We start from the raw sequence: 14,219 nt of genomic DNA, 5'->3' as shown, positions 1-14,219 counted from the left end.
AGGAATGGAGGGCAAGCAGAGGGAGGGAGGAATGGAGGGCAAGCAGAAGGAGGGAAGGAAGGGGGATTGAGGCGACAGGGGATGAAAAAGAAGCAGTTATTCGCCACTGTTTGCTGATTTTCACTGGCCAAGTGGAACCAATGTAAAAGTGAAAAAATTATAAAACCCACGTGTAAACAAAGAGCACAGGGTCTGCTCAGGCTCTCTCGTCAATGCAGGTACATATTCATATTCTGGTACCATTGGGAAATAAAACGCTATTCTGTATTCAAATGCCATTAAGTTATTTACAACTAGATCTGGAAGTTCCATATTTATCATCATGAAGTTTAAAGCCAAATGTCTCTTGTTCAGGAGCACCAAAGATTAACAGATTAGAATGTTTTCCACATGTCCATTTTTATTATCAAGAGAATTTTAAAGAAGTTTTCCAGCTTCCGCAGCTGAACCAGATGTCAGTGGATTCCTGAGAGAGATGAAATTGGCAGAGTAGCCTTCTCATAACCTCAGGGTTGTTTTATCGGGGGTCAGTTTAATGTCTAAGAGTCATTTGTTGCTGAAGGCTATAAAGTTTTGGGGTCTGATCTGCCACAATTAAAAAAAGAAATCTGCTGACTTGCGAAACCAGCAGTATTCCTTACAGCTTTTTTCACACAGCGCTGTAATTGATGCTGATGTTGGCATAAGAACAGTAAAAGGTCTCGTTTCCACTGCATGTTTCCGGTCTCTCGTTTCAGAAACATCAGCACAGAATATTTCATCAGCCACAGATTTTGTTGTACAAACATGTCCAGGGGGCTCTGTTTACCTGATTGGTCCCCTCACTGTGTTCTCAAACGGGTGAAAGATCCAATGGATACTGACTAAAATAAATTTCAGAGTAAAAATAACGTTTTATTAGTTTTTAATTGATAGTTTGGTTTAGAAAACCATGGACAGAAGTCCAAATGTGGCTATAATGCCGTACCTTATCTTCTTTTATCCTGAACTCTTACATTTCTGTTACTTTAATTGTGAAATCATATTTTTAAATAAATGCACATATTTAAACATAACTAAATGAGCCTACTTCTACTCCCTGCACAGTTTGAATAAATGAAGCATTATTAATACTTTGGATTTTCCTGCAAGCTTTGTTTGGTCATTTACTCTTCTCCTCCAGAAAATTCTAGAAATCATTCCATGTATTTCCATAAATTTTCACATTTTGAAATATTTGAATTTTTGTCTTGTTTGAACCTTTATAGATTGGAGATACCACTTTCTATGTTCCTTTGAAGTTTCTCCTGACATGTCGTTCAGCTCATTTACTCTTCCCTTGATTATGTTCAGTTACTGTAATCCTGACTGAAGCACCTTCATTTCTGTTAGTGTGGGATTGTCTGTCTTCTAACATTCCCTTTGAACTATTTCTTGGATTCTGTTAGTGTGCTCGTAGTCCTATTATTTCACACATTGTCTATGTCTGCTCTGAAGGTAAGCAACGTGTGACTCATATGTAACTCTGACTTGGTGACTTTTATATTTCCATAGCTGTATTAGGATACTTACATTACTATAGCAACTATAGAATCTGCTTTTTTAAATGACACAAATTTGATTGATTTTTACAGTGAATAAAAAGATCAACTTAGTGAAAACTGTCAATTGCTAAGTCTTCCAAACCAGGAATGTAATCTTACTATTTATTTAAATCTTAGTTCCCCACATACTATCAAAAAATCATTGCAAGACTAATGCCGCCTTTTGAAATTTTCATGGTAGTATAATCATAAATTCATTACTTCTTCTTATATTGATTTTTGCTGTTAAGAATATCCATATATCTATATGTGGAGCTAGAGAGATGGCTCAGCAGTTTCGAACACTGGCTGCTCTTCCATAGGTTCTGAGTTCAATTCCCAGCAACCACATGGTGGCTCCCAACCATGTACAATGTGATCTCATGCTCTCTTCTGGCATACAGGTGTACATGCAGATAGAGCACTCATGCATAAAATAAATAAATAAATCTTTTTAAAAATCCATGTAATATGAGCTTTTCTGTGCTGTGCTCATGTACTTTAACCTTGTTATATTGTCTGACTTTAATAATTTTCCTAAAATCTCTTTGGAGGTTTGAATATAAAATTAGGATATAAATCATAATTATTCTACTTTATCTTTTTCCAGTCTATGTCTTATACTTCTGTTCTGGTTAGAATCTCCTACATTGTTAATGATCTCTATGATTCTTTAATTTTTCTTTGTTTTAATTAATTTTTTTTATATTTTATATTTTGATCATATCTGCCCCCCAACTACTTCCAGATCTTTACTGCCACAGACATCCAATTTCATGTTCTTTCTTTCTCTTCCTTTCTCTATTAAAAACAAAACAAAAATGAAAATCATAACAAACAAAAAAAGAGTAAGACAAAAGCAACATAAAACAAAAACCAAACAGCCTCCCTCCCTTGAGGTACATTTTGTGTTGGCCAGCTACTTCTGGCCATAATTGCTCTGGATTGTGGATGATTTACCAGTGACACTCCATTGGAGAAAATTGATTTTCCACTCAGGTATCAATTGCAAATAAATTCTTGGTTAGGACTGAAAAGAATGTCAATGATTTTCCAAGTCATTAGAGATGATCATAAATCTGTTTCCCTTTATTGAATTGATATATTATGGTGACTGATTTCTGATCATCTCTACTGATGTATCTAAAAATGTCAAATGATTGTAAGAGTCAGAATACTAAAATGTCTTCTGAAACAGTCTTACGTAGAAATGGCTACAAAAACAAGACCTGAACAATTGCAATATCAATAGACAGGCCAATGTGGAAGGAGAAAATATGTCATGGGGTCTGTTAGACATTCATGCGCAGCTTAGAACAGACAACACCAGACCAAACGGTTCTGGGGGAGGGGGGACTTATTCAGGGCAGAGGGCAGAGGTGGGGGAGAGAAATAGGAGAAGATGGCGGAGGAAGAGAGAGAGGTCAGGGAGTTCTGCCTGTTTTATATGGGCGGTGACGTAGCCTCTCCCAGGTAAAGGTGAGGTAGCCAGGTGGATTCTGGGAGTGTATGACGGTTGCCTTGGCAATGATGTGGGGGTCGTCTAGATGTGATGTCACTGGGTTCGAGCCTGATACCAACAGAGTCCCTATTCTAACAAAGAACTACAGGCAAGTAATGACTGCTGAGAGATGGAGAAAGCTTTTCCAAGAATGAGTACCTTAATCGGCTACCCAATATAATGCTCAGTCCTGACGTCACATGCACACAAGCAACACTTTAAACGGATTCAGCGGCTTGTATTTATAAATGTATGCATGTGTGCCTGTCCAAGAGAGACGTTGACTGAGAAAATGGCAACCCAGGGCAGGGATACTGGGAGGGAATTGTCCTCTCAGAGGTGAAGGGGAGGGGGAGATATGGGAGAAGGAACTCTGTATGTGGCGGGGAGCAAGAGGTGGACAGCATTTGTGATGCAAATAAATATATAAATACATAAATTTAAAATAAATACACTGGTAATGAAGAGAAGAGTACAATGCCTCATAACTGTATAAACATCATACCACATTGGGGTCTCTGAAACAATGACTGCTTCTAAAGTAACCAGTTTTCTTCTTAGGATCTGGGGACATGGATCAATCAATGGACCAGGACTTGAGTTTAGATCCTTAGCACAACATAAACTCTAGACACAGCAGTGTGACTCTCTGTGTGCGACAGTGCTGAAGTCTAACTTAATGACCTGCAGGCTCTGAAATATCCTGTATTAGAGATACAGAGATATGTGGAGAGCAAGCAAGGGTGATAACTGAGAATGGAAGATCACAAAGAGGGACCACAGTCCTCCACCATGCACACATACACATACATATCACATATACAGAGAGAGAGACAAACACACATAAAGAAGACAGGCAGAAAGGGGTGAAAGAAGGGAGGGAGGAAGAAAAGGTGAGAGAAGGAGTGAGGGATGGACAGAAGGAGGAAAGCTAGGAGGGAGGTGGGGACAGAGGAAGGGAGGGAGGAAGACCATCTAGGAAATTCTTTACATATGTTTTATTTTTCAATGATATAAGACAAATTTCAGATCATCAGTGGGGAAGAACTTCAGCTTGATTTCATTGATTTTTCTGTCATATAAATGATGTTTAGCTAATTAACACTAGACCATACTTCATTCAGACAAGCTTCCAATAGCACTTTACAGGCCAAAGGGGATTCCATCTCAGATTCTCTCCATGTGAAATTGATATATTCACTATACTTAGGGGAAAGTGTGCCTCTAGGATATCATTCCTCACTAGTATCTTTCTACTAAATGCAGATCTCATCCCTCATCAAAGAAGGAGCTTGTTGTTGTTGTTGCTGTTGTTTTGTTTGTTTTGAGGAGAGTGTTACAAATACAATCACAATACAACTCCTGCACCTAAGACTCAGGGAACATTCTGGAAGAGAAAGCAGAAATTTGAGGACCAAAAAATGTCTGAGACTGTAACAAGCTTGCCTATACAAGATCTAAACCATTCTAACACTGGTTGATATCCTAGTGTAGGTGGGACCCCACCTCGAGAGGAAAGGCTACAAGCTATTAACTCCTGAGAGTAGGAGTCACTCTACCTCAGGATGGGCTCCTGATCTGTGATCCAATACCAAGTAACTGGCCCAGAAAGCGTATGCAAGCCACACTGAATTGCCTTAGGCTTGTAATTTTATGTTTATTGGACTGGTATCTTGGTAATAAAAATGATTTACTTTGTGAAAAGGTAAAATCCATGCTTTATTGGATTAATCTAATGCTAGCCTTTTAAAGTCATGCTTTCTTATAGCTGAAGCATATACTAATATTCTGTGTTCCACATTACTTTCAAGGAATGTTCCAATATGTCTGTGTAGAAAAGAAGTAAGTGCTAGAGAATTTGCTCAGTAGTTAAGAACTTTGGCTGCTGGTTCAGAGGACCAGGGTTAGATTCCCAGGGCCCACATGACAGTGCATATCTGTGTGTAGTTGCAGTTCCAGGGGATCAGATGCCCTATGTTGACCTCAGGGAGCACCAATCATATACGTGAGGTACACAGACAGAGTAGCAGGCTAAAACCTCATAAATGAGAAATAATAAAATAAGACTTTTTAAAGACAAGATAAATACATTTACAGAACAGAAAATGTATTCTATAGGCTTTGACTTTCAATTGAAAAGAGTAAGTATGGGTTATATAAATAAATGTCTCCTTCAAGAACGCTTACATTCTTGAAGTAAAAACATTTTTTTTAAATCATGAGCCTTATTTAGTTATCTATAGTTACTGTGAGAGCAAATGAAAAGGAAACTAATTTTCAAATGCACCCTTTAAACCTCATTTTTTTAAACTCATGTAATTGGAGTCTTAAAAATATTTCCCACATCCTACAGGGAAAGATTTTTCCCAAGAAACTTCTCAAGGTATTCACATGCTTAATATAAATACTTTTAATGTTTTATTTATAAATAAGCTAAACTAATTTTAGAATATTTTAGCTTCATTATTTGGATAGTTTTCTCATAATTTTTTCATAGGTTGACAAACTATTTCCAGTCCTGATTTGAATAGGTGAAAGTAATTTATGGTATTAAAAATGTCCTTACGGTACAAAGAGCAGACCATATTTCACAGTATCAGTAAAAGTTAAACTCAAAGTGGAAAGTCAGATAGTTCAGTAATTGCAAGTCATACACTCTGGAATCCCTCCCTGGAAGCAGCAAAACGTTTCCAGTTGTTTATAAATCCTTTTACTGTGGAATGATCTCTTCGGTACAAATTATTTGTGTCAACTACGATGAATTACTGTAGGTTGTTCATTGAACTAAAAATATTTACTGAATACCTTCTGTGACAATCTTTATCCTGATACACAGATAAGTACTATGAGGCACAATCATGTTCTATAGTACTAATTTGTACTTTTATTTATGTGTATGTGTGTGATGTATAAGTGTAATCCATATGTGTTGAGGTGCTAGTGGTTCACCAGGACCTGGAGTTACAGATGGTTGTGAGGTGTCAAACAGAACCCAAGTCCACTTTAAGAGCATCAAATGTTCTTACGCACCAAGCCATCTCTACAGCTACATCATTTTCTTCAGTAATATTTTTACTTAATTACATAAAATGTGAAAGTCATATTAATGTGCTTATGCAATAATAAAGTTTTAACTCATTTTATAAATTTCAGTTACACTGACTTAATTTTTAAATATTAGTAGCTGCCTACTAATGAGTTTTCATATTATTGTTCATAGTTTTGTCTAATTCTGGGGTACTATACACAATTATTCAAGAACCATGGAGATTATAGCAGCTTGTGCAATCCTGTACCTAGTTATAATTTGGCTTTGTTTTGTTTTTACCAATTAAACAGTGCGGAAGCCTCACGTGGCACCATATCCTTTAATCCCAACACTCCAGAGGTGGAGGCAGGAGGATGAGGAATTCCAGATCATCTTTGCATATTTAAGTAGTTTAAGTCTAGCCCCCTGTAAAAGGCCCAGCTTGTAGCACATTCCTGAAATTCCAGCCCCAGGGGGATTCAATGGGCAACCAGTCCCAAGCTGCAGTTCCTTGTGAAAGATCCGGTCTCAAAAACCAAGGTATAAATCAAGAACATGGGAGGTCGTTTGTTACTGCCCTATTTAGGAGAATAATGATGCCGCACAGAAATTTAATCCTCTCATACTTCATTTCTTCAAGACTTTTACTACACAGGGATATATTTTGTATCTGCTGGATCATCATTGAATCTTTGGATTAAAACCAACTTAATGGTGGTACACAATGGTTTCATTTTCATATTGAATCAAATTTCCAAGTATTTCATTGAAAACTTTTGTATCAATTTACATTAATATAAATTGCTTATCCTTTCTGTTTGTCATTATCGGTATTTTCTTTTCTTTTGGAGTTTAAGAACTTTTTCTGGAAAAAAATTATATTGGAGTTTGTTCTCTGGAGATCTGGTAGAATTTGGCAGTGTATCTATCTGTTCCAGGAATACACTTGTGAAATTTTTCGTTACTACTTTACCCTCATTATTTGTCAGTGACTGTGCTTGCTCATCTGTATTCTCTTGGTTCATTTAAGTAGGTCATGTGTGTTTGAAAATTCATCTGTATCTTTATGCTTTTCTACTTGTTAAAATAGTCCAAATTTTTCCCTAAAAAATTTTATCCTACTTTCAAACCTCTGTATAATATCCTATGATTTTTTTTCTCTGATTTTATTAAGTGTTCTTTTGGTTAGTTAGACCATTCATCAACTTTGTTATTTTCAAAGAACAAACTCTCTCTTGCTTGATCTTTTGTATTATTCTTAAAGTACTTTTATTAATTTCTTTATAATTTATTAATTTCTGCTCTGATCATCATTAGGTCTCTACATCTACTGAATTCCTGTCTGGCTAGTTTTTGTCTAGTTAATTTTTTCTAAGACCAAGAGTATATCACTAGTTTGTGATTTGAAATCTTTTGTTTAAGATACCAAAACACAGACATAAAAATTTCCTGCTTACAACAACTTCATTGTGTCTCATTCAGAACTCAACTTTTCACTTTAATTTGATGCTGAGATTTTTTTTTAAAAATATCATTTCTCTCCTGGTTATATCACTAGCCAACCAATTATTCACAAATATATTGTCCAATCTCTCTGTTTTCTTTTTGTCTAACTATCCTTCTATCAGGATTTATTCTTACTAAGCTTTCCTGGGTCTGTTTCTCTCTCTCTCTCTCTCTCTCTCTCTCTCTCTCTCTCTCTCTCTCTATCTCTGTGGTTGATTTGTGTGTTGGTTATTAATTATTTTAGCATTTTTTCTTTTAATAATGGAATATCTTTGTTTCTCCTTCAGTTTTTAAAGTAAATTTTCTGGGTATAGCAATGGTGATTGGAAGCCTTGATATACAGTAGTCTCTTTTTCCTTTGCCTGAAAGTTTTTTGCTGACATTTGGTGTTACTCTGATGGATTTCTCAGAACAGCACTCATGTCTCACAGCTCTCTATACTTTTCCTCTCTGATGCACACTTAGAATTGTAACAGTAAGATGTTATGGAGGTGTCTCTCTCGGTCTTCTTTAGTAGGGGTTCTATGTTTGTCCTTTACTTAAATGTTCTCCCTCAGGAAATGTCCTGCCCTTTGGCAGTGACTTTCTACCTCTTAATGATGTGTAGCTGTTCTGTCACCTCCTTCTTATCTTCTATAGCTGTTTCTTTCTCTTCTTGTAATATGGGGTCTCCTTTGGCACAGAAAAAGCTTATCATTCACCATCTTACCCCAGAAGTCCCCTGCATCCTTTTCTTGCTGGTACATCTATTTTACTTAGCTGCTTTAAATGTATCAAATAAATGAACAATATCTAATGCATGCAATTACAAAATATATTTGCTGCCCAATGCTCTGAACTATGGCTCTACTATAAATAAGATGCATGCTGAATGCTAATACGGTTGGCGAAGGCAGTAATTGCAATGAGTGTCATGAGTTTGCCAACCAACTGCACCATTATCAAAGAATTCTTGTGGAAATTCTGTGACTTGTCTCAGTTTTACACAATTACACCCTTTGTAACAAGTACAAAGTGAAAAAGAGAAAGGCTTGGCTAGGTAGTAGTGGAAATTGTTTTAAATCCTCTTTGAAAACCACATAAACCAATTATATTAAGAAAAACTTGTAGTTTGGTGGCATTTTAACATGGTTTTGTAAGAGTCTACATAAAACCATGAATGCTTTTGATGTAAAAATTAGGTTAATAATTTAGTCTTTCTAAAAGAGAATAATAAACATATGGAAAGCATTATAAGGAAAGGCACACTAGCTAGAGGTCTATTAAATTTAAGGGGAAAAAAAGCATGTAGTATTTCTTCATGAAAAATGTTGGGCTTTCTGCTTTGTTTCTATGCTAGCAATTAACATCGAACTGCTATTTGTAGCATTGGTTATTTGTTTTATCCTGCTTTACCCAATTATGAAGGCTCAAAACATTTTAATGGAGAAAAACTGAGCAATTGTTTTATATTAAGTAGATTAACCAATTTGTTAAACTGGTGTTTTATTTGGGGACTTGGGGAATATGAAACAGGGTAAAACTCAGCTTTTACATAAACTTGGAGACAAGTATGTAGGACCATGTATGTTTCTTCCATTACTAAACGGTTGTACACTCTATCACCTCATTCTCTTGCTCTATTGCTTTTGGATAGGTATAAATATCACACACTTACATCTATAATCAGAATATTTTCTCTACATTAAAATATCTGATAATTATGAATTATTGATGTCCACATATCCATGTAGTCCTATGAGTTACATGTTTAAGTAATTAAGAAAACACAATAAAACCTGAAAATCCAAGAAAGGTCCCTCTACCAGCTGACTGGATGTGCTTTCCAGACTGAGGGGACATTTTGTTTATAACTCCCATTTGTTTCCTACCACTGTAGCCAAGTTTCTACTTATTACATGTCTCCTCGCCTTAACAGTAACTTCTAGTTTGGAACACCGCAAACTGTTTCTCTTCCCCTAAATGAAAACAAATGATATCCACTCAACATATCCTACAAATTTTACTAGAAACAACTTCAAAGATTCCATTAAAATGCAGTATAGCCCCTGCTTCTTGAAGCCAAGGTTAGCCATGTTCCTAATGAAGCTGGGCTCTCTCATTTCCCCTACATTCAAACATTAAGGTTTTTTTTTCCCCAAGATTCTTGTTATCTAAATTTAAACCTGCTTGTTTTATTGTTGTTACTGCCATTTTTATTAAAAGGTAGGTTTAGAAATCGTCTGTAGTAGGCTTCTCTTTATCCAAGACTAGGACCCACATGTGTCTACAGCAACATTCTAACACCATACCTGGCTGTGTTCAATGAATTTAAAATTATAAAAGACTTAAAGATTGTCTGAAATATTTATAGTTTCTAGAAGGTAGGAGCACATGTGTCTTGCTTCAGTTGTTAATGTCTTACCAATCTGTGTGCAGCCCAAAGCCAAATTGATACGTACAGAAGAAGGGAGCATCTAGGATTCTGAAGCAAAAGTGTCCTTTGCCCACCTCTGCATTTGACCATTTTCTAAATTGTTCATTTATGGTGAGCTCTCAGTCCTCACAATGTTTTCAAATACACAAGCTGTTGTGACACTTTTTACCCATGTGTTTATGCTGAAACCATAAATGAAGCTCTTAGATAATATGGAGCTGGAAGAATATCCCTGCTTTCTCAGGCCATCTTGCCTCCCTCCTGTCTTCTGCCTGCCATATTTTACAAAGAGATTGTATATATGGAAAAAGATACAACAGAAAATATAATAGTTTTTTATTAACTACCAAAGGAACTGATAAAGGCTATAATAATCACATCTTCTCTAACACACACACAATTACACACACACACACAATTTGTGAAGAGCTTAGCTTAAATTTAAAAATAACATTCCTTCAGAATAGACATATTATTGGAAAAGACAAGTCCCACTGAATCACAACTATCTTAAAGTAATTCATTTGGTTTGTCTTGCAAATTCAATGTAAAGCCAAACTTTAAACTCACATGAGTGCTATGAAATATGAAATTTTATGATATATAAAGAGACAATTTCTATTTATTTTCAATTTATACTCAAAGTCATGAAAAATAAGCATGATTATCTTTCTTGTATGGGGTGAATTCTGTTGTTGTTGTTGTATACCCTTTGATTGAGAGTGTGATCTTTTAAATAGTCCTGGCTCCATACAGATTTTTTTTTCATGTTCCAAACTTGTACAGTGTCCTCAGTACAGTATTCCAATGTTCCCCTAGGTTTCAGTGCTTATCTATGAATGGGGAACTGATCAAGTTCCACCTCATCTCTCCAAGCTATTCACCTCAGTAATTTTTTTAATCTTCTTGAAACATATACATATTCGCTACTGGGAACTATCCCTTCTTATTCTGTAGGTTAATTTTGACAAGTTCATGTATTATGACATTCTGAGAAATGCATTGGGAATAAGTTGCATCACTGTGCATTAAACAGTGTACTTATACAAACCCAGAAACGATTACTGTATGGCCTCTTGATTCAATAAATTGATTAAAATTAGTAGAAGGTTGCACTGGTCCTCAGTGTATTTGATTAATAAGCAGCAGAAGAGAAGTAAAACAACATTTGGGCTGGGGTTACAGCTCAGTCTTAGAACATTGGCTAAGCATAGATGAGACGACCCTGAATCTGACGGTCAGCATCAAACACATGCAAGAAAAGAAAGAAGGAAAGAAAAGGAAGGAAGGAAAGAAGGAAGGGAAGAAGGGAAGGAAGGAGGGAGGGAGGGAGGGAGGGAGGGAGGAAGGGAGGGAGTGGGTGGGTATAAAATGCATAAAACAAAACTTTTGCTTACTATAGCTGTCAACATTATTGTATAAATACTATATTTATACAACTCTGCGATATCATTGTAAGTACTAAATATGACGTTTGTGGTATATTTTCATGTAATTACGACACACATTTGCTACCAGCAGCACCACAGCACATGGCTCATGCATCACATTAAGACGCCATGATGGATACCAGATCCCTGGAGACAGTAGTTTTTCAGGACTAATATATAATAAGATCACTAGCATCTATATAATTTACCATCTATTTAAGTATTATTAAATATTTAATATAGATACAAAACAATAAATATTATATAGCAGATGACTATAATTCTTCAAATATGCTTTTCTTAGCAATTAAAATCAAATGCATATAAAAATTATTTAGTACCTGAATAGGCAGTATTGCTAGGCAGAGACTAAAGATTTTATTGTCTACATTCTGAAACTTTACACTATAAGCCTTTATCCCCAATAACTAAGCTAACATCCATAGAATAATAAACATGGTATATAAGTAACTCACTACTCATAATATGAAAATATAGAAATAAGGAATAAATATCAGGGTAGAGAGAGAACCTTAGGAATATGCTCTAGAACACCTAATGTGAAAAAGTGAAGTCAGACCCAGAACCCTGAAGGCATGTTCAGTACTCACTCCATTGTCCTTGAAACTAGACTTCTTAGGAAGGAAAACTTCTAAAGTTCCAATATCCCAAAATATCATGAGATAATCAAATATATAATACAGGTCAAAATAAGCTCTTCCCACTATTTCTAAACATCTGTCAACAACTGCTCGCTTTGGAACTATAAAATTAAGCTTTACATACTGACCTTCACTTCATACCAAAAAACTGTAACAGTATTATCTTTAACTGTCAAATTTTTAACTGTTGGGATATCAAATTAATTTATTTTTTCACAAGACTAAGAGTATTTTAAAATAAAATTATTTAAATTTACTCTTTAGATAAAGACACTTAGAATAGCACATAACTTAGTGATTTTTTAATACTCTAACATTTTAGATAGCTTTCTTTAATATATAATGGAATCATTTGGTTAAAATAAACAAAGGTTCTATTAAAAGTAAGGTTGTGGGATCTGTGGTGGAGTGCTTGCCTAGCATGTGTAAGACTCGAGGGTTAATTTCTAAGTGTGCATGCACATGAACACACAAAATGAGATTTCAAACATTAAAAGAGCAATCAAGCTATCAAAAAATGATTCATTTCATGATTACCATAGTACATGCTACTGTTCTGTCTCTTTACTTCTCAACATATCATAGTGTTCAACTCTGTTAAACTTTATAGTTGAGGTATATAGGCATTGAAATTAGAAGCCATAGATCTAATAGAATTGATACTTTAAAAATAAAAGACCAACAACTTGACCTCCGTTTCCTTAAAATATCATCTAGTATTTGTAAATATTTCCTGTGTGTATGCTATGCTTAAGCATATTCATAGAATCTCAAGGTAAACTATATAATACATATTATTTAAGCATTAAATTTGCATTTGATAAATTTATCTCACTGAAACTGTCAACATGCTCATGTCATAAGTCATACACAGCTACAGCATAGCACACTGAGACTACAAATACCTGAAGAGCGGTGAGGATATTTGCGAGGGCTTGTCCATATGTATCATGGCAATGAACCGCAAGAGCCCCTGGAGGGATTTCTTTCATGACACTTTCCAACATCCTCTTCATGCTGCCTGGAGTACCAACTCCAACCGTGTCTCCCAACGAAATCTCATAGCAGCCCATACCATACAATCTCTTTGAAACCTGTGGAAAGGCAAACTCATGGTAAGACAATGAAAACAGGAAGCCACCAACCCTCTGACTCTTAAGTAATTGCCATTTGGTGTTTAAAAATACAACTATGATGAATCTAGTGTAGGTGAGAGCTAGTAGTTAAGTCCATACTTGTTTGATTCCAGAATTACTTTCAAAATCACATGCTGTCCTCATGAGGACACATCACTTTTTCATTGTGGCATTGGTCATTAGGCTTGACAAGAATTTGACATTTACCTCGCATGTATCCCTTCACTCACAATATAGAAAGAACACTTAAGCTAGGAATGCTAAGTGATTCTTCCAATTACTACGTTTCTTAAAGGTGACAGAGCTGAAATTACTGTTGTCTGTGGAAAATGTATGCTTTACTTTTCCTTGGTCTTCTTTTATGCTCAATAAATTGTAAGCCCCACATAAACATTTTGGATGAAATAACCATTATTACCTTGTATGTTCAAGTTTGTCCTACCTACTTCATATATACACACTCATCCACCTATCTGTTCTAGTGCAAGCTGAAATACCTCAGAGATGAGGTCAATATTTCTCAACTTTAACTGAACAGGAACACTGAAGGTCTACTTTGGAGTACTGTTTCTCTGGGCATTATAACAGAGACCAAGAGACATCAACAGTAATTTCAGCTCTGTCACCTTTAAGAAACGTAGTAATTGGAAGAATCACTTAGCATTCCTAGCTTAAGTGTTCTTTCTATATTGTGAGTGAAGGGATACATGCGAGGTAAATGTCAAATTCTTGTCAAGCCTAATGACCAATGCCACAATGAAAAAGTGATGTGTCCTCATGAGGACAGCATGTGATTTTGAAAGTAATTCTGGAATCAAACAAGTATGGACTTAACTACTAGCTCTCACCTACACTAGATTCCAGGTTGATCATGAGGTTAATCTATTGCTGCTTCAGTTACTAACTGTTGAATATAGACAACAAACTGTTCTCATATTTTTTTCCTGAATGCTTTCTAAAGCCTTGACAGTTTACTTT

General features: G+C 35.6%; 1 protein-coding gene across 1 annotated transcript in view; it reads right to left on the bottom strand.

Moving 5' to 3' along the window:
• The window catches only part of Hmgcll1 (3-hydroxymethyl-3-methylglutaryl-CoA lyase like 1), a 115,856-nt gene that overhangs the window by 34,420 nt on the left and 67,217 nt on the right, over positions 1–14,219 (bottom strand). The window contains exon 7 of the mRNA XM_028773610.1: positions 13,011–13,199. Within this exon, the coding sequence (XP_028629443.1) occupies positions 13,011–13,199 (189 nt within the window). The remainder of the gene's footprint in view (positions 1–13,010; positions 13,200–14,219) is intronic.

Source organism: Grammomys surdaster, unplaced genomic scaffold (genome assembly GCF_004785775.1).
Source record: "Grammomys surdaster isolate TR1022 unplaced genomic scaffold, NIH_TR_1.0 231, whole genome shotgun sequence".
Taxonomy (NCBI): Eukaryota; Metazoa; Chordata; class Mammalia; order Rodentia; family Muridae; genus Grammomys; species Grammomys surdaster.
The sequence above is the reverse complement of the archived record's forward strand: the minus strand, read 5'-3'. Positions and strand labels throughout refer to the sequence as shown.